The following is a 20,350-nucleotide window of genomic DNA, read 5'->3' on the forward strand; positions in this document are numbered from 1 at the left end:
CCCTTTGTGCCCTGTCAGCCAGGGTGAGGGCAGGGGTCGTCTCTGACACTAATCGCATTAGTGACATCACTGGCGAATCCTTTAATTATGAACATATTACTCTGGCTGCGCGCGAGTCAATGACGTTAATTTTACGCGCCAGGCGCCAGCAAGCGTCAACAAAATAAACGTGTCAACAAAGTGTAGATTGTGATTGTATTGTGTGTGTGGTATATGGTCAAGTAAAGGATGAAAAAATGCCTATTTGTTGGCTTGTTAGCAAGGAAGGAAATCATAAACCCATTCAACTTCCACATCTTAAAGCAGTGGTCTTGGGCCGGGGTCCAGAGACTACTATTAAAGACAAAAAATGCTCTAGACAACAAGGTACTGTGCTTCTTCTCTTCTGCTCCATGTGGCAACAATGGCTAGCAATTAGTTTGCAAGTAAACGCTAATCGTAAAATACAGTAATAGCTAGTTGTAAAATATATAAATAGGCTAAAACAAAATGAAGTTAACATGTGCAAATGTTGATTGTTATCCCTTCTCTAGTTGAGTTGAAAGCTGATTGCAACAAAGGGTATGTCAGAGTTAAACAGGTAAGAGTTACACCATTTGACTGAGATTGCCTAGCCCTAGAATGGCTCTGTTGTTACTAGCTCTGGTCCAGTGGTCTTTGATTGATTGATTGAACATTTTATTAACAGTTTGCAGAATTACAGTACATTTCAAGCACAAACTCAATACAAAGGCTGTTAACTGTGAGTGGACGACCCAATTAAGCATTACACTTGTTTACAACAGGGTCCACCATGTTCAATTCATCAAAACATTTAGAGACGTACAAATAGACACTTCTATATAGACAAAGAACAGTACAGGAATTCATCATAATGGAGGTAAAAAGGGAAAAGAAACATATACAGTGGGGTGGGGGGGATTCAGATTTTACGGGGGCCAGTTTCGAATTGCAGCCATCCGTAGGTGCCCTTTGAGAGCGGTTTTGAAGGAGTCAAGGGATTCGCATGTCTTAATGACTGTTGGTAGGGCGTTCCACATTTTGGTGGCATAGGAGCGAAAATAATTTAGTCCCTTGTTTGTGCCGAATCTGGGTTGTACATGGTTCGTTGTACATGGTCCATAGCCTGCGACGGCATTAGAGCTATGGACCAGAGCTACCCCCCCCCCTTGCTTTTTAACCATGTATGTTTTCTGTAATCACGTAAATGTCCATAATGCAATCACATGTTCACCTTATTGACAAATGGAAGGGCCTGCATCAGTTTATTTACCATGTTTGTTTATCATTCTTGTTTCAAAAGCTGGGGTCGAACCCTACCTCTGTAGACACCGAGGTGGTGGGTAAAGATAAGGAGTTGAAAATGAAACCTGGCCAGCAGCTCCACATTGTCAATCAGCAGTACCCATACACTGTGCAATTCAAAGAGGATCCTACTGGAGGAGGCAGCCAGCACAATAAAAGACCACATGAGCCTGTTTCAGAGAAGGGAGAGCATCATAGAGAGGCACCACCAAGTCATAAAATGGCTAGAAAAGAAGAAATAACAGTCTCTTCAGCCAGCCATAAAGGATCTGCAGCCAGTGTAAGCCAAACGCATCATAAAGAATGTATGCTTTTTGTGATGATGTGACTACAGCCAAGGACTATAATGAATGGTGTATTGTATGTAATATTAAAATAAACCACAATGTCTTGATTTGTATCTAATTGCAGGAAACATCTGCACAGTCACATTGGAGTCTGGGTCTAAAGGCCTCAATGCAAGACCCTGAAATGCAGGTAGTCTTTCTGTTTAAGGCTTGTATGTTATTGTGATTCTTATACGTGGTGAAAACCTAATTTATCACAAGACGGTAACGGTTTTGACCACAGACTTTCTCTTCTGGACTTTCATCTTTTAACTTAAGATGAAATTTAACCTAAATTAATTCCATTCCCACCTTTTAGGTTTTTAAAGATGAAAGAGTTGTGGTGATAAAAGATAAATACCCAAAGGCCCGCTACCACTGGCTGGTCCTCCCCTGGGAGTCCATTCCAAATCTCAAAGCTGTGCGAAGCGAGCATTGTGATCTTTTGAGGCACATGCAGAAAATTGCTGACAGAATGATTCAACAGTGCCCAGATGCCAGTGTGTTGCGATTCCGCACAGGCTATCATGCCATCCCCAGTATGAGGTAAGGGTTCATTCTTTTGAGTGGCACAGTATAGTTAAGTTAACTCTTTGGTTATTGGTGCGTTCTTTTCAACTTTTTCAACTTTCAATTTTATTCTATAATCGTGAATATGATTCTGTTCTGAGTTATTGAAGTGGTACAGACGTACAGTACCTCTTGTACTACATTTTTGTGGAATATACCCCACCAGAACAATCATAAAAGTATTTTGTATGACTTGTGCAAAAACAGAAAAGGCCACATCAATTCCACAACAAATGCATATACAGTAATACAAAAATAATAGAACATGTTTATTTTGTTAATATACTGTGCAAACAAATAGACCTGGACTATTCTGGAATGCTCTATCCTCGAATCGACACACCACACCAATATATTCACAGTGTACGCATGGTGTTATCCTATCCAAAAATGAATACTCAATAATGTCCTATTTATGGTTCTTTACAGTCATGTACACCTACATGTAATCAGCCAAGACTTCGACTCTCCTTGTTTAAAGAACAAGAAGCACTGGAATTCCTTCACAACAGACTATTTCATAGATTCTCAAGGTGAGTCATTTTTATTTGATTTACTTTGCTCAGTCTTTATTTGTTTGTTGTTGTCTTGCGGATAAAAAAAATCAAACTGGTTGTTTCATTCGCAGACGTCATTGTGATGCTGGAAAAAGGTGGAAGGATCACCGTCAAAGAAAAGATGGATGAGCTGCTGAAACTACCTCTCCGCTGTCACATGTGTCACAAAGAACTCTCCACTATTCCTAGTCTCAAGGAACATCTGAAATCTCATTTGCCTATGTAAGAATGTTAAGCCCGAGTTTAGGGCAGAGTGGGCAGAGTTTAGTTGTGGGCAGGTGTCACGCAAAACAAAGTATAGTATAACAAATACGGGTTTACATCAACAAAATACCTTGCCTCAGATTTTCACACACCTTTAAAGACGTTTTTCAGTTGTTTTGTAGGTGAACTACTACTTTAATTATGAAGAGTCTGCCTTTGGAGTCAGAGGTGTCATTCATGTTTATTTTCTCCCCTTTGTACTTTTACAGCATTTTCTCTATAAAGGCTGTATTGTCCGAGTCTAAACATTTCACCATTGTTAGTATTTTCATTTGTATATTTTAGACAGTAGGCCTATGACTATGCATGTCATGCTATTAATGGCTGACAATTTTCATAAATTTTCATTTATAAACATGGTTGAGAATGTTACTAATTAACAATGAAAAGTGTACACAAAGTTACCTCTCTCAAAAGTCTGTTGTAACTTGTATTTTCATTTGTATATTTTAGACAGTATAACTATGCATGTCATGCTAATGGCTGACAATTTTAATTTATAAACATGGTTGAGAATGTTACTAATTAACAATGAAAAGTGTACACAAAGTTACCTCTCTCAAAAGTCTGTTGTAACTTGTAAGACAAATTCATTAATTTCTAAATAAAATGAAAGGGGAAGGAATATTTGACACCTGATGCAAATGAATGCACCACAATCTTGTTATCAGATCCACTGATAATTGGATTTTTTCTTTTTTTAATCATACTCACCTATAACACTAACACAAAGGAAGAAATTAGCTTGAAACCCTTCTTGAGACTCTTAAGTTGGGATACATAATTCTCAGGAAGTCAGTGCTGTCAGCATAATTCATATGAAAGCACACACCATGGTCTGTTCCTGGGAGGTGGCCATAGTTCTAATAGTGTTTGCAAGGGTTTCCAAATGATTGGTTAGACTTTGATGGGTAGAGTCTACAGTCTACTCTACACTACAGTACACTATCAGTTGAAAATGCAAGATTCTGTGATTCCCAGCATGTAATTGGCCAGGGGTTTTCAACATGTGGTCCCTGACCATGCATTTAGTAATGTAGCAAAGTGAAGATTTTGTATTGTCTTCCACAGAACAGTGTACTAAACTTTTGTGCACTGTTCTGTGGAAGCGTGTCAATGTTGTCAGTTACTGGGAATTCTGGGGTTAAGAAATTCCACAGAAAAGAGAGTTAGAATCTCAAGAAGGGTAAGTGTATACCAGCTTGCTTGATTGAGTCATCATTAGGAAATGTGCCCACTGGCTATATAATCATTTCATGTGTCTGCTCTATCAGTACTGTATATCAGTTAACCTGAGTTTAATGCTAGGTTGGATAAAGTAAGAGTATGAAATAAGGGTAACCGTGGGATAGAAATAGATCAGTGTTTTTCAAAAAATAAAATCTTTTGCTCTGGACCACTCGAATATTTCAGTTAAATAATTCCTGTGGACTTGATATAATTAGTTGCACGTAGTATCGTGCAATGAATGAAATCAAGTGGCAAGCCCTTAACAGTCATGATTTAATTTCAATCTTTTTATTAGCTATTAATTAAAATATTTTCTTAGATTTGATGGACTTTTGAAATAGGCTACTGTATTATTTTAACATTTTAATTTATTTAACTATTTTAAAACATTTCCCCATGGACCACCTGCAGGCCTAGTATGCCATGGTCCATTTAGTAGTCCACCCATAGACCATCGGTTGAGAGCATTCATTGCATAGCAAGTGTTACGAAAGCACTAATCTTAGCCCATATCCTATTCCCATCCCAACACAACAGTGGTCTCCAGGTTGATTCTTATTTAGGGTGGTGGTCCCTAGGGTTCACAATCAGCTGAAAACCCCTGTAATAGGCTACACATTCACACAGTCATAACTATAAACTTCTAATAGGCCTACTAAAGTTGAACCTAAATCATATATCAGTAGCTGCTATTTGCAGTCAATTCATATTGTGTCGCCATCTAGTGGAAGTATTAGAAATATTGGATGAAAAATAACCTAGTATGGAATACTGCAGCCGCATATGCTAACTCGAACGAGAGAACAGCACTATATAAATGATCATCATTGCAATTATATTTTATCAGTAGTAGGGTGGGGGGGGGGGGGGAAAGAGTGGCCAGTACGGGGATCGAACCCGCGACCTTGGCATATGGAACCTCGCCTAATTATTTCACAGCAATGTGCATGAAAGTAGACAGTATTCGATATTCGTTATGAACGTTATGTTACTTCTGACATTCACTCCTACCCCACAAGGCAAAGAGATGATTTTGAATTACCCTATTGTCGCACTTCCAAACATCAATCAAATTTAGAGGCCCTCATTTATGGAATTCCCTAGATGCTTCACTAAGACTTGACCCCAAGGGCCAAGCTACAAGAATCAGTTGAGAAAAAACATTTACTGACAAAACCACGTTCACCCCCACGGCTCACAGACTATCATGGTTCCACTTCCTTCCATTGAAGGAAGTATGATGTCAGTCCGTTTCTCTCCCCAGGTTAGTTGAGGGCGTGTAGAGCCCACTCAATTACATTATAATTGACACTGGGTGAAAAGATGAGTTACAAAATCGTGGGATAAAAAATAAATACTCAAGCAGCATTATCGAGCTTGTGTAGACAGGCCATCTTCAGCACGCAACACCGTTGTGACAAAGTGTAAATCAGGCTTAATGACACAAAAACGCAAGATCTCTAATGATAATATTCACATTCCTCAATGAACAGTAGTCAGGGATCATCGCCATGTTGGCTTGTGGTGGACATTTGTCAACATAATTTTGCCACACATACAAAATGAGTGGACAATATTACCAGAAACACATAGATTGCCCTGAAAAACAGGTCTGCAACTCTGTTCATGGAAGCAAACGGACCCAACGGCCGGGCTCCACCGGGCGCGTCAGCGTCGCGTCTCCGTCACCGTCAGGGAATGTTCTCTTTTTAATCAATGAAGGGTGGCTCCACTGCCCGCGTTGACGGAGACGCGACGCGTGCATTAAAATTGAACCGGTGCGTTTTTTGACGCGACGCGACGGAGACGCAACGCGTCCGGTGGAGCCCTGGCGTTACAGGTCCATTTGAACACTGTCAGAGTTAAGGGGGTCCTTGCAAATAAAACATTTGAGAACCACTAGTACTAGTGGTTCTCAAATAGTTCCGCTTGCCCTGTGAAGGGGTCGCCCTAGAAACACCTGGCGCAGAGACCTGGAGGCAGACACCAAGACCATGAAGACGACCTGGAACCAGCTGGAGAGAACAGCTCAAGACAGAGATGCCTGGAGATCGCTTGTTGACGGCCTATGCCCCAGAAGGGGCAGTAGGCGTAAGTAAGTACTAGTTGGACTCCTAATGTGCCATAATAAATAATTGCCATACATATTCTAAATAAAAATAAAATTGGATTCTGAAGAAAACCTGGAGATTGACATTCAGTAAGTGGGTGTTATGATCAAAATGAGAACATTATAATCGTGTGTAAAACAGAAAACCAAAAACTTGCCACGGACATGTTGGTGACACCTGACAGTAGTCCAATCCAGACATGTGGTTTAAAATAGAAACTATGGGACACCACAGTGAGTATAAACGTAGGTTCTTTATTTAGCTGAAAGAGTGAAAGGGAAGAAACATTTATAATAGTGACAGTGACAACAAATGGAGGGAAGAAACATTTATAATAGTGACAGTGACAACAAATGGAGGGAAGAAACATTTATAACAAGGTGTCCCGAACTCCCGATACTGTATATTCCTTAATGGTTAATGTGGTTAAACGCCAACGTGACATGGATGCGTTCCAGGTCTCAATGGATTAAATATTTCTCTAGATGAGCTACTTGTTCCTCTTGTCTTTAGAACGAGCCTTGTCCTGGCCTTTCTGGGCATGGTCGCTCTGGCTGAGGGCTGTTCTTGTCACCGTTGACATGCCGTCAACAAACTTTGTCTTGAACAGCACGTTGGCATTGCTGAACATGCCATCCTTCAGAGACACCACCACAAACTGGAGACAGACAGACAGACACGTTAATATTCTAATTAAAATCAGTTGTCATACAAGCTTTTTGCCCCCAATTTTTTTAAATAGCAAAAATAACCATCTACAAGCTTTTAGATTGACTTATTGGACATTTCCACTATTCTTCTGCAACACTAACGTATTTGATTATTAACCATGCTTAATCTGTAAACACCCAATTTTTATATTTGACAGTGTTGACTCTGAATTCAGTAAGCTCCACCAAATTCTCATCAAAAAGACCAATTCAAGTGTGGTCCTAATATTTATGCTTTATTCCAAGTATTGCATCTTCAGAACATTTTACCACAGTAATGTTTGTCTGTGTGCATGTGCTACTGTGCATTTACAGACCTGGGAGTGCCTGAAATGAGTGCGCAGCATCTGTCCGATGTTCTGTGTGTGGGAGAGATCCAGGGCTGCGTCCACCTCATCTAGGATGTAGATGGGAGCCGGCTTAAACAGCAGCATGGCCAGGATCAGAGACAGGGCCACCAAGGACCTGAAACACAAACACAAGCTGTAAATTACACCATTCTTTCTCCGCCTAATTATTTGTACTCCTTTTCTTCTCCCAATATAGTCATTATGAAAGTGTATTTCTCCCGCTGCTACCAGTGAGGAGTCCCCACCAGAAACACAGTTTGTCTAATATAGAAAATATTACTAATCAATTAACACAAGTTAGTTTGTGTTCACTGACCTCTGTCCACCACTGAGCTCAGAGAGGTTCTCCTTCCAGGTGTCACCCAGGGCCACCTTGAACGTAAGACCGTCCAAAACACCACCACCCTGGGGAGGAGCCAGCTGGGCGTTGGCCCCTGGCAGCAGAGTGGAGAAGATAGAGCCAAAGTCCTTGTTCACCTGACAAGGGAAATATGACAATTAGATGAAGTCCTAACCGTACACGGCATCATTACCAACTGTCAGGCCGGTATTATTTGTCTTTTTACACCAAGGATTCCTACACATGTTCATGTCGTGATCAACCTGTGACCCAGGACCCACTCAATATTTTGTGCAGTAAAATAAGCAAAACATATCTTTATCTTTATCTTATCAAGAAAGCGAGATAATGAAAATATATATATTGTCGCTGTTGGGCAGATACCTTCTATCTTTTGTCTTGCAAGGAGCGACCAATGGAATGTATGTATTTTTAAATAGGTTGAACAGGTTATTCCCCCCCCCCCCCCCCCCCCCCACACACTTCCTGAAAAGTAACCGTTTTAATTTATTACATTGATCAATTAATTGAGAAATAAGAGGACACACCTTCTGCCAGGCCACATTGAGAGCCACATTCTTTTTCTGATCCAGCTCTACAATGGTCTGGAGGATCTTTGACTTGTCATTCTCCACTATCCTCTTCTTCTTCATCAGGTCATTGTACTGGAGGAGGAAAGTGTCACATGTCATTGTCATTTGATTTTTACAGTGCAGACAGAGACAAACACACACACATGATTGCATTACTATACAAGGAATCTACATTTTTAGGATGGTGATTTTATGAATCAATGCCATTAAAAAAACATTTAAAAAAAGAAGTACTAACCCTAAAGCCAAAAATAGTTATACAAGCTCACGAGTTACAATGTGTTGTGAGCTTGTGGATCTGCCATTTTTAGAAACCCATGTATACATCAGATGCTGTACTCCAACCCCAACCCTGAAACCAGACTTCTAAAATGTCGAATCCCAATGTTTTCCTCATCATAAGCCAATCCGATAATATGTTTTGTGATTTAAAAAAAAAAAAAACATTTCTCTTGAGGAAAATGTTTTTCTCAAATTCCACTATACTTGTGGGGACATTTTGTCCAAGTACACACACACACACACACACACACAGACCCACCCTCTCCTCTGTCTCGCTCAGCATGTTCATAGCCCTCTTGTTGACGTTCCTCTCCAGCTTGGCGGAAGTCTCCTCCAGTTTCTTCAGCCGCTGGCCGGCCTCTCGGGGGCTGTTGGCCTTGAAGTCGTAGGCCGTGTTAGGCATGCCAAAGTACTGGCGCTCCAGCTGGATCCAGTCATGTTCTCTGAGCATACGAGTCACCTGAAATAAACACAGGCCGGCAGGGAGACAGAAACGGAGAGAGACAGACGGAGGAAATTAAAATGATGAAAACCATTGATTTTGTCGACTACCTTTTTTTCACTGACGAACACCAAATAAAGATTGACAATTTTGTCAACAAATTAAAAAAAATTGACGGCTGGGTCGCCTGAGTGAGGGGTATGATGTTCGAGAGACCCGAAACCCCGATGACCGTGGGATACATCACTGAGGATACGTCCCAGGTGCATCCATGCAATGTTTTTTGTTATTATATGTGTACCTTGTCAGCAGCATCCTGGCTGTCCTTGCGGTGCTTGTTGATGTTGTGCTCCAGCTCTTTGATCTTCAGCTGAGCATCGTTGGTCTGCTCCCTGATGTTGTTGGCTTCGGTGCTCTTCACCTGGAACATTCAATACAATCGTACAATTAACATGTGAAGAACAAGACAGCATCATCAACGTTAGGAAAAAATTAAAATAATAATCATCATCATCAAGTACGTACTGGAAAATCGAAGGAAAAGAATACAATTATTTTGATGACTGTAAAAATGAAAAGAATGTTCTTACCTTGATTTCCTCTTCCTTTGACCTGATCACTTCCTTCTGCTGGTCTAGGTTCTCCTGAGCATTACGCACTGCCTCCTATGGAGCAAAGGTGTGAACAGTGAAATAGAATTTGTGGAAAACTTAACATACAACATTTTTTACTAGTCGTTAATCCATATAATAATCAATAATTACTGGAAGGTTTGCCTTATTTAACTGAACACATAAACACACAACAACATACAGAAACACCATTAGTCTTCATTGCCTAACCCCTCACCCAACTAAAACTAGTAGATCAGGGGTTCCCAAGCCTTTTCATGCCAAGAAGGACCACCAAATTGACACTAATTAGCCCCACGGACTCCCATTAGAAAAGATATGCCAGGGACCGCCACAAGAGAAGTTTTTTTACAGCTCTAGCAGTGATTCTCAACCCGTTTCATTTCAAGGACCCATTATCTCAGAGACCCCAATTTATACCATAAAAATCAATCTTAATTTAACTCTGAGGGTGTACAAATGGAACCAAATGGACCCGCTGGTTCATCATTTAGTTGGGGACCCCCGGGAACTCCCTCGAGGACCCCTAGGGGTCCCCCTTTGAGAACCAATGTAATACATGACTTGCCTTGTTCTGGGTCACTGCGGCAGACCCATTGTCGATGTGTTCCTGGATGGCTCTCATGGCGTCATCCACTGCCTGGATCTGTTGCTCATAGCCAGCCTGCTCTTGTCGCAGTGCCTCCAACTCCAGAGCCACCCCCTCAGACTCCTACATGCATGGACGTGCCCACACAGAAGACAGGATGAGAATGATAGAAGACAGGTAACAACTAAGGCACGGCACTGTGGCCTGTCCCTCTTTAAAAAAAAATCCAGACCCAATTCAGGTGTTTTGCCCCAAAAATAGAAATTAGGATTACGTCTCATAATAAGATTCTTAAGAGTTGGAAAATAGACTAGACCGTGACGGAGGCCCGCCGTCTCAAGCGAACTTGAGACACCGAGAGCGAGCAAAAGCGTGCTGCCGTGTCGAACGTTGCGAAGTTCACTTAGCCGACTTAGGGCAGTTCGAGTTGTGACCCTCTGAGAATAGTAAATAATGTTTACTAATGTAAGAGCATTTCCCCATAACCCCGCCCTAATAGTAGTAGCTGGTGCTATAAAACAAGCGTCCCATCAGCACCCATCGACTCCCAGGCTCCGCAAAAAAGGGAGTCCCGCTGTGGCACACCATTTGGGAACCACATGGAAGCGTTTAATGTTTTGTCCTATAAAACCTTAACGATATGGAGACACCAGAAATCTGCGTACCTGTTGTTTCTTCTTGAGCTTCTTGTTGAAGGCGTCCGCTTTGGCCTTGGCTGCGCTGAGTTTCTGCTGAGCAGCTTTGAGCTCTTTATCTCGCTCTGCCTCCGCATTCTTCATCTTGTTCTCCAGAACCTTGTACTTCTCCTCCGCTCGCTTCTGCACGTCCTTGGTGCTGCGCATAGTCTCCTCGCTCCCCTCTGGACCAACGTGCGCGCACACACACACACACACACACACAATAAAAACACACCGTTTACATTCAAATTACCAAATTATTTGCATGCACGTTTATCATGATTTAACCACATTAACAGAGGCATTCTTGTTCTGGGCAAATTTCAGTTCAGTACTGAAGGAAAAAACTTTTGCACGCCTAGAAATCAGGCGTCTGCACAGGTGGAATAGAATACACCCGCACACTGTGTATTTGCTCGGTACATGAGTATTTTCTTATTAATGCATTGTTTCGGTCCCGTTGGCCTAATCATTAGGCCCCACTTAATGCATTAGGCCCTAATGCATGTCAAACTGGGGGTCCTTGAAATGAAAGTGGTTGAAAATCACTGCTAGAGCCGTAAAAAATATCTTATGGGGGTCCTCTGCAAACCTTTCAAATGCGTGTCCACAGGCATCATGACATGAAGAAGTTTGAGAAACCACTGATGTAATGAGTATGTATGTCACTGGAATAAATAAATCTCAAGACTGAGAGTTTAATGATGATGTTTAGGTATTATCATTCTAAACCTATTGTCTCACAACACGTCACTTGTAGATCGGCCATTTTCGGTGAGCAACATGCTTCCATAGATGGAAGACATGCTGGCTTCTGTGGAATCCAAATGACTGAAATCAGTCGTGGCGACTGAGAACTTTAATCCACGATGTCCCCCTGAGCTCCCCCTCCTCCTCCCCCTCCTCACCAATGGCCTTGCGCAGTCTCTCCAGCTCCTCCTGCTGGTGGTGGAAGGAGCTCTGCTGCAGCTTGGCCTGCAGGATCTGTTCCTCCTCCACCTTCATCTCATACTGCTGCTTGAGCTGACGGTACCTGCAGGAAGCAAGAAGCAGGCCACAGTGGCGGGACAGAGGGGGACAGAGGGGGGACAGAGGGAGAGATGGCAGAATGGACAAAAGGGATGAAAGGAAGTTTAGTTTATGGTCAAAGATTGAAAGGTGCGGGTATGTTGTTATTACGATATGATTTGAAAATGTGTGTCGGTGCAGCAACCATGTTGGAGGCTATGTTGTGGATGTGTTTAATGTAGACCATGAGCACGCAGTTCGGAACTGTCCAAAAATTAACAGCCATTAGGATAATGTATCATCAGTGAGAAAGATATTAAACTATGAGATACCATAAGTGTTGTACTGTACTTGGGAAACTTGACCCAGGATGATACACAAAGAGAAGCTATGTAACCACACTAATTACAAGGCTATGGTACAAAGCAGAACCTCCAGTTTGTGAGCAGTGGCTGAGCATTGTGGAGAAGATATTTGTAATAGAGAAACCAACTCATAACTTAAGATTGCAAGAGACTCTATTCCTTGAAACGTTGGAGAAATGGACTGAATATAGAACCCAACAAGACGACACCACTAACAATGATGGACATTCATGAATGGATGGACTGGAATATGATGCTTGATAATGTTACATATGAACCCCTTGTCGCTGTGACTGTAACTGTATGACAATCTGCAAATAAAAATTAAGTTAAAAAAAGAAGAAGAAAAGGGTTTTAGTTGCGTCTCTGTCAAACAGTGGGAATCCAACCGTATTTGGAGCAGCACTGTCCAAGTGATACAGTACAACCTTGTTGTAACATCAGTGAAGCCTGGACAATTTGACTAGCATGAGGTACATTCTGTGAGCCTTTAACTTGTGTATTTGTGTGTGCACACGTGTGTGTGTGTGCGTGTCCGTACTTCTCAGCGGTTCCCTTTAGGGCTGCCAGTTGTCGGTCTATGTCCTTTAGCTCGGTTTCCTTCTCGTTCAGGCGTTGGTGAACCTCCTTCAGCTCCTGCAGGCTGGCCAACACCGAGGCTGACTGGGAGCGGGCTCCTACCGGACAGGAGGCAGCGGGGAAGCGCAAAGTGTGTAAGACAGCGATACAAGTACTTACTTAAGTAAAAGCATCAATACTGCAATGTAGAACTACTCCGCCAAAAGTAAAAGTCCGGAATTCAAAATGTACTTTAGTGAAAGTACGAAATGTATTGGATTAAAAATGTACTTAAAAGTACCAAAAGTAGAAAGTACTCACTATGCAGAATGTCCCATTTCAAGTTTTCAAATATATAAAAATATTTAGAAAATAGCTTGTAGATCGGCTATTTTCAAATGGCCGGAATGTATATAGGAGTTTTGTAATATTAATCCAAATATACAATCAATTGCCGGAATCATTTCTTTACTTTTTTGATTTAATTACTCCCATTCCTTTTTAACTCTAATTTTGTTATATTCAATCAATACAATCAATTATGTTTTAAATAGTCCCTGGTCTAGTCTGTTCACCTCCAGTGAGAGTTCCCGAGGGGTCAAAGCTGTCCCCTCCCAAGGTCACGGTCTTGGTCATGACCCTCTTGTCAAAAGCCACTTTCTTGGCATTGTCCATCGTGTCACACACCAGCGCGGAGCCAAACACGTATTCCATGGCCTTGCGAAGGTCTTCCTCGTAGCCCACCAGGGACAGAGCCGTGTGGACATTTTGGTCTCCAACCTAGGCGTACGAGGAGGGAGAGAAAATGGAAGAAAGAAAAGAGGCAAGAAAAGAGGCGAAGAAGATGGCGTAATGAAAATACTGCCGTCATCAATGACTACTTTGCAATAATGGAATGGGCTATATGCACGCAGAATACAAAAATGTTACAATTTTCCTACTTCCGGGCCACTTCCTTCACAGGTGTTACCGATGATACTAATTAAGGCTCTGTTCCGTTTAGTGTACAGTGGTTCTCAACTTTTTAGTTTCAAGGACCCCCATAACTCTGGGAGTGTACAAATGGAACCAAATTGACCCTTAGGGGTCCATTTGTACACTCTCAAGAGTTACACAGCCGTACAGGGCCATTTGGAACCCACTCAAGGACACTTTGAGACCCACTGGTGTAGCAGAGTGTTTCCAGTGAGCCAACATGCACAATAGCAGCACCCTGTTTGACCAGAATGGAACAGAGCCTTCATTAGTATTAGCGGCAACACCTGTGAAGGAAGGAGGATTAGATGGGTTCAGATATTAAACTACAGTCTCTCACCAGACCCTTGGCAACGTTGACCACGTTGGCATTGAGAGTCCTGCCAGAGATCTTGTTGAGAGGTATGATGGTGTACCTCCGCTTCAGCTCGCCCCTCTCCAGCAGCTTCTTTCCTGTCACCTGGTGAACAAACAAACAGCCTTTTTCTTCAAGACACATCGTCACCATTGGTGTGCCATTTAAACATAATCCAGAAAATTAATGTTTATATTTTTTCAGACAAGGCCTGCACCTGTCCGCGTAGCTCAGTCGGCACAAGGTCATTGGGCACCGCCAACTCAGCGAATGCGTAGCGCGGCTTGGGTGTGGCAAAGCCGTTCGTTAAGTATTGGGAGCTGATGGTATTGGTGGGTGTTGCGCTCCACCTCAGCAATCCATCTCCCAGGAGTCTAGTGGCCTCTCTAGCCAACGCACTGCGAAATGAGGATAGACTCCCTCGCTCTGGCTTATACGGACAATAAGCCCCTCGCTCTGGCTTATACAGACAATAAGCCTCTCCAACCTACCTACTTACGTAAAGCTCATTCAAATATAAAGGGGTGGAGGATTGGAACAAAATCCCAAGGGAAATTAAAATTTCCCAGTCTTTGAACATTTAAAAAAAACCTGATGAAGAATTGGCTGATGGGCAAGTTAGAATAGTGTTCCATTTATCCATTTATAGTATGTTGTATGAACACATGTTTTATGAGTGAGATACCATATGCTGTAAGTATTTATTTGGATTACAACGGTATAAAGTTCTGACTTTTTGTGCAATATAATTCTGTACTATGCACTTTGGTTAATTGTATCGTGAATATATCAAATCAAAGGAATGCACCCTCATACCTCCGTGTCGACGACTATGTTATAAAGTCTCCCTCCAGCGACCACCTCCAGTGCAGTAGCGTAGGAGACGTCCTTTACCGTTGTCAGGTTAGCCAACAGGCCCTTCACTTTGCTGCGGTCCCAGCCATGCTCCGGGTCCCTAGAGGAGAGCAGTGACACTTTTAGCATTTAGTTTGACTGTCTTGCCTCTTTCTTACGTAAAAGTTTGCATTAAAATGTCTAAAAATTCAAATTGTCACAACAATGTGTAGATACCCTGCCTGCCTGTATGCATTAATACTCTATGTGAGTTTGTTTGAGTGAGAAAACAATGTTATGCACATTAAGCTACTCATTTAGGGATATTTGGGGTCCAAAGAAAATAAAAATTGGAAGTCTAAAAGCCTGGTTATAGCGGTCTCTAGGCTAAGGAAATTACTAGTGTCTTAAAGAATTACACAAAAAAAAAGAGGAAAAAAACACACATCATCCGAGGCTAGTTTTCAACTTATGTTATTTTGTACCAAAGTGTCTAATTTTGCCATCCATAATCCTGCCACAAGTGGGGCTAAAAGAGAGCATTGAAATGGTATGGTATGGACAGAGATACTTAAGGTTATTTTACTGGTGTTGAAGTTCATTTAACTTTTCAAATGGTCAATTGCTCATATTATTCAATCTGAAGAAAGCTGTAAAATAAAATCCTTCGCATTAAACATAGTCCTTACTTGTAGTCAAAGCGCAGGTTGGGGAAGCGAGCAATGAGGTTCTCATAGGTCTCTCTAAATTTAGACGCCTCTCTGGATAGCTGTCTCCTCGTCTCATGCAAACTCTCTTCCTTGCCATCTGTGTGCATAGACAGACACATGATATTTACAGGAATTACAATAGAGCACAAACCATTCTTTTTTTAAACAACTAAACTGTTTTAGGAGTACAACCTTGATTGCACTGTATACAGACAGACACACACCTTCGTAGTTGAGTTTAGCTAGCTCAGCCTGTAGTTTCTCTCTGCTGCTCTTCACAGCCTCAAAGTTGTCCTGGTCCTTCTTGTAGCCACTGTCCATCTTCTTCACCTCTGCCTGTTTGGTCTTGAGTTCAGCCTGGGCGTGCTGCAGTGTCATCTGGGCCTGCACAGAGAAGAAAGAAAGAAGAAAACAGTCAGTTCAACAACAGTGATTTAATTACTTCTCGGTAACTGTTCTTGCAAGCACAATCTGCATTAACAGAGAGGCGTCATGCTGAACTGCACAAGTGCACATTCACCATCCGGAAATCATCATTGCACTGATAAATTCTTTCCAAATATGGAGCAGTGCCTAATCTTGAGTTCAGCCTAGAACACAGACACTGGAGGGTGTGTGTGTGTGTGTGGGGGGGGGTGACATGTAGCCCATTCCTCACCTGCTTGGCCTCAGTATCGGCCTTGCTCATGTCGTTCTTGCAGGCCATCATTTGTCCCGCCAGCGTGGCCTCTTCTCCGTCCTCATTGGTGGAGAGACCTGCTGAGACGGCCCTGAAGTGCTTCTCCGCTGCTTCCAAGTCTGCAACGTTCTGACGGCCCTCCTCCGCCAGAGTCTGGACCTCCGCCGTGTGCTTAGAGACCTCATTCTCCTTTACCACCAGCATCTTCTTGTCCTGAAAATGGACGAAAATAACCATGTGTAAATACTGCCCTTTAAAGTTTCATTTACAAAGCGATTTTCCACTTAATTTAATTCACTATCACTTTTGTCAGCACAAAGGCAAACCAAATATATATATATATATATTAAGACCGATAGAAAATCAGTTTTTTTCCCACACCTCCTCCATACTCTTGACAAGCTCTCCCTTCTTCTTGGTCTCATCGTTGAGGGACTTCTTCTTCAGGTCCAGGGTGCTCTGAGCCTTGGCATCCTGCCGCTGTACATCAGCCAGCTTGTCCTCCAGGGCCTGCAAGGATCCACGCACCTCCTACAGACACAAAAACATGTCAAGAGTTTTCCAGGACTGACTTTTTCACAGCACATTGCTGGGCAAGTATCCAAAATAATATCAAAACCAATATTTAGAACCTATAACCCATGCTCATGTAGGTTAACTGAATAAAGAAGCAGAAAAACATCTAACCCTGTGTATTACACTTCATTGTACAATGGTGACGTACACAAGTAGTGAACATATCCAACCAACGTACAGGCACATAATGCATAGCATCGCAACCCATAGAAACTTATACATCGTGAAATCATGATATTGATTTGAAATCATATATAGTCCAGCCCTAACCCAGAGTATGAACTAAGAGCAAAATGCCACGATAGGAATATGGTCGATCACCATTCAACAGCAACTAAAATGTTAAATATGTCTCCTGTCCTTGATGAACCACCATATCCAAGAAATGGAGATCTTATCTCTTAAATGGTTTAAAAGATCGGTTTCTCCAGATAGGGTATATTATATCATCATTTTGCATCTTTGTGACAGGCCTAAACATTCTCCCCTCCTCCCCACACACACGGGAACACTTCTGACGTGGGTTTTTAAATATTATAATTTTGGAAATATACACATTTTCCCATTACGCTGACGAAGATCGGTATCGGCCGATCATGAGAAAAACAATCGGTGATCGGTCCCAAAAAACCTGATCGGACCATCCCTACCAAGAAAAAACATGCCCCACTGAGGACAAAAAAAAAAACACTGTACAAAATGCCACATTTTCTAATGCAGACCTGGTCCCTTTTCTTCTGCAGCTCCTGGATCTGGTCCGAGAGCTCCTGGACCTTCTGCTCGTTCTCAGCCATCCTGGCCTGCATCTGAGAAATTTTGTCCTGGAAGACTTTCAGGTCCTCGGCCGACTTCAGCTTGGTCTCCTCTGCACAGACAAACAGCCAGGCCACGTAGAGTCGTGACAGGTGCTCGATCTCTCGGATCAGCTTCTGGTACTCCAGGTATGATGAGCGCTCCTGCAGGCGGGGAGATTAAGAGCAAAGTGGAGTTCAAATGTTTTGTTGTTGCTGTGATTAGCAAAGAGAGTAATGAGTGATAATAACCAAAGAGATAATGAGTACATGTTGGAAAAAAGGATTCTAAGAAATGTACTTATTCATTCACTGTGTTAAAGTAAGGTTATGGTTTGTTCATTCATACTGACATGGCAAGTTTACAAAACTGAAATATGAATATTTAAAGTAAATGAGTAAAATGAAAAGGGTATAACAATCTGCATATAAATCTACACATGAAATGCCTGAAACAACAACAATGCTTAAAATCTTATTTTTACCTCTTTCAGCTTCTGCATGGTTGGAGTAATTTCCTCATCCAAGATCTAAAGGAAATGGGGCGAAAATAGTCAATAAAGTGTTTGCCCTAAAATATTTTACACACATTTGTGATTGATATTTAGTATTTGAGTACTAAATAATCCTAGTATTATTAGGGTGCACGATGATTGCCAGGCAGTGGCATAAGGGACACACACAGGTGGTCCCTAGGTATAAGGTGCAACTTGTAACTACAGGTAGAATAGGATATGCAACATACGGTCTGAATCTCCTTCAGTTTTGCTTCTTTCTTCTGTATGGTCTTCTGAGCGCTGATCTTCTTACACTCGTACATCCTGGTGCCAGCTGCCTCTTCAATCATAGCAAGGATCTGGGAAAAGAATGTTTGTAAACACAGACCAATACACGTGAGCCGAGGGACAACATGCATGAACCAAGTCTGAGAACTGGGTTGTGGGTGAATGTTTTTGAACCACCCTATATACTTAGTTGACCGTATTGTTATGGTACTACTATTAGTCAAATAATTCAGCCAAAAATAGCCGATTCACCATGCTGACTGCTTTGTGAGCTAATTGTACATCGGTCACATTTTCAGAAAACATTCCCTTCAGAATAGGAATGCTAGTGGTTAATTCATGTTATGAATTGAATACACACAGGACCACCATGGCATGGAAACAACTATAGGGCTTTTTGTATTTTTAGTATTATTGTACCACTGTACTATTTGCAAACTGTTAAAGTATTCCATTGTATTTATTTTTTAAGAAAAAAAAGCGTTACCTCTGGTGGCTTCATATTGAGGACTTTGGTGATCCTCCCCTGAAAGAACCAAAGCAACATATGACAATCTACACACAGTGCTGCATCAATGATTGACACATGCAGAGATGCAATGAATCAGGCAACTGGATCCAAAATCCAAAAAAAAGCATGAACTCAGCACAAATGTAAAAACATGACTTTACCCTAAATAAATTAAACTATAAAAACATTCTGACCTGCATAATGAGGAAGTGTGGGTTGTTGACATTGAGGCCAATAGAGCAGAACAGGTCCTGCACCCTGGTGTTATTGGCATTGACTCCATTGATGAGATACTTGTTCCTGCCAGCAATTACCACCTTAATAGGAAAGAACATTTGGTCATTTCTCAAATATATGACACACAGGGGCTTAGTACCCCACACACACACACACCAGTGTTCATTTTGTTGACTAAGACGACTAATGTTTTTCAGAAGACTAAAAAGGACTAAGACTAAATGGTTTGTTATTCAAAAGACTAAGACCAAGACCAAATCAAAATATTGTGAAAAATGTAACACTGACACACACGCTTTACTAACCTGTCTAGTAACAGTGATTTCATCGTGAGTCTCGAACCCCAGGGGGCTTTGGCTTTTGTTAGAATTGTCAAACGTGATGGACACCGTGGCCTTGGTGATTCCAGCCTGTCCATTCTTGTAGACCAAGTCCTGGAGGTTTGATGCTCGGACCTGTCAAATGAAACACATCAATGACAACGTGATCCTAACTTAGGAGATCATCAAGACGACTAGCATAATGACATTGACAATTACATTATTTTACAGTTATTACAAGACACAAAGGAACATTTAAATTACACTTTGATAGATAACGTAAAAAACAAATTAGGGTCATCAATATGGACAAATGTGTCTGAGGTGAGACACAAGGCATATTTGATTTTTACCCCACCATTATAATGTCCTTATATTGATCATAAGACCCAATTAATGAATGTCAATTGCCTGGGTTTTCTTTCACACAGAGAGAATACAGAACATGCATTTGATACATGTGTATGTACATTTAATTAGGGGATGGGAAAAATAGAATTTTGACAATAACGTCCACCATAAGCCAGCATCGCGATGACTGAGCCATGGTCAGAACCCCATGTGTAAAGGGGTTACTTTCGGTATATAGGTGACAGTTCTAGATAGACACTGACAGATAGCTCTGGTCCATAGCGTTAGAAGGACTTATCCTTCCTTCTAACGCTATG

At 41.7% G+C, this 20,350-nt stretch overlaps 2 protein-coding genes across 3 annotated transcripts in view; one reads left to right on the forward strand and one right to left on the reverse strand.

Annotated features, from left to right (window-relative positions):
* Positions 1-129: 129 nt before the first annotated feature.
* On the forward strand, positions 130-3,275 carry aptx (aprataxin). The gene is made up of 7 exons (XM_079499837.1): positions 130-366; positions 534-580; positions 1,304-1,585; positions 1,717-1,782; positions 1,951-2,177; positions 2,631-2,734; positions 2,830-3,275. Exons 1-7 carry the CDS (start codon positions 237-239, stop codon positions 2,982-2,984), a joined length of 1,011 nt encoding a protein of 336 aa, XP_079355963.1. The 5' UTR covers positions 130-236; the 3' UTR covers positions 2,985-3,275.
* A 3,333-nt stretch (positions 3,276-6,608) lies between these two features.
* smc2 (structural maintenance of chromosomes 2) overlaps positions 6,609-20,350 on the reverse strand; it is a 14,184-nt gene continuing 442 nt past the window's right edge. Inside the window, exons 2-26 of one of the 2 annotated variants that reach the window (XM_079499339.1) lie at positions 19,668-19,817; positions 19,320-19,442; positions 19,102-19,140; positions 18,575-18,685; positions 18,315-18,359; positions 17,761-17,994; positions 16,844-16,993; positions 16,442-16,675; positions 16,008-16,167; positions 15,763-15,880; positions 15,056-15,194; positions 14,225-14,344; positions 13,485-13,689; positions 12,893-13,028; positions 11,887-12,011; positions 10,967-11,160; positions 10,281-10,424; positions 9,671-9,745; positions 9,382-9,501; positions 8,898-9,098; positions 8,312-8,428; positions 7,740-7,900; positions 7,391-7,538; positions 6,833-7,021; positions 6,609-6,773 (exon numbers count right to left, since the gene is read on the reverse strand). In XM_079499339.1, coding sequence (XP_079355465.1) covers positions 6,854-7,021; positions 7,391-7,538; positions 7,740-7,900; positions 8,312-8,428; positions 8,898-9,098; positions 9,382-9,501; positions 9,671-9,745; positions 10,281-10,424; positions 10,967-11,160; positions 11,887-12,011; positions 12,893-13,028; positions 13,485-13,689; positions 14,225-14,344; positions 15,056-15,194; positions 15,763-15,880; positions 16,008-16,167; positions 16,442-16,675; positions 16,844-16,993; positions 17,761-17,994; positions 18,315-18,359; positions 18,575-18,685; positions 19,102-19,140; positions 19,320-19,442; positions 19,668-19,817 — 3,417 coding nt within the window. In that variant the 3' untranslated portion in view covers positions 6,609-6,773; positions 6,833-6,853. Of the gene's footprint in view, positions 7,022-7,390; positions 7,539-7,739; positions 7,901-8,311; positions 8,429-8,897; positions 9,099-9,381; positions 9,502-9,670; positions 9,746-10,280; positions 10,425-10,966; positions 11,161-11,886; positions 12,012-12,892; positions 13,029-13,484; positions 13,690-14,224; positions 14,345-15,055; positions 15,195-15,762; positions 15,881-16,007; positions 16,168-16,441; positions 16,676-16,843; positions 16,994-17,760; positions 17,995-18,314; positions 18,360-18,574; positions 18,686-19,101; positions 19,141-19,319; positions 19,443-19,667; positions 19,818-20,350 lie in introns of both variants that reach the window. The other variant, XM_079499338.1, reaches the window with a different exon arrangement.

This window comes from Electrona antarctica (genome assembly GCF_951216825.1).
Source record: "Electrona antarctica genome assembly, chromosome: 4".
In the NCBI taxonomy this organism is placed as follows: domain Eukaryota; kingdom Metazoa; phylum Chordata; class Actinopteri; order Myctophiformes; family Myctophidae; genus Electrona; species Electrona antarctica.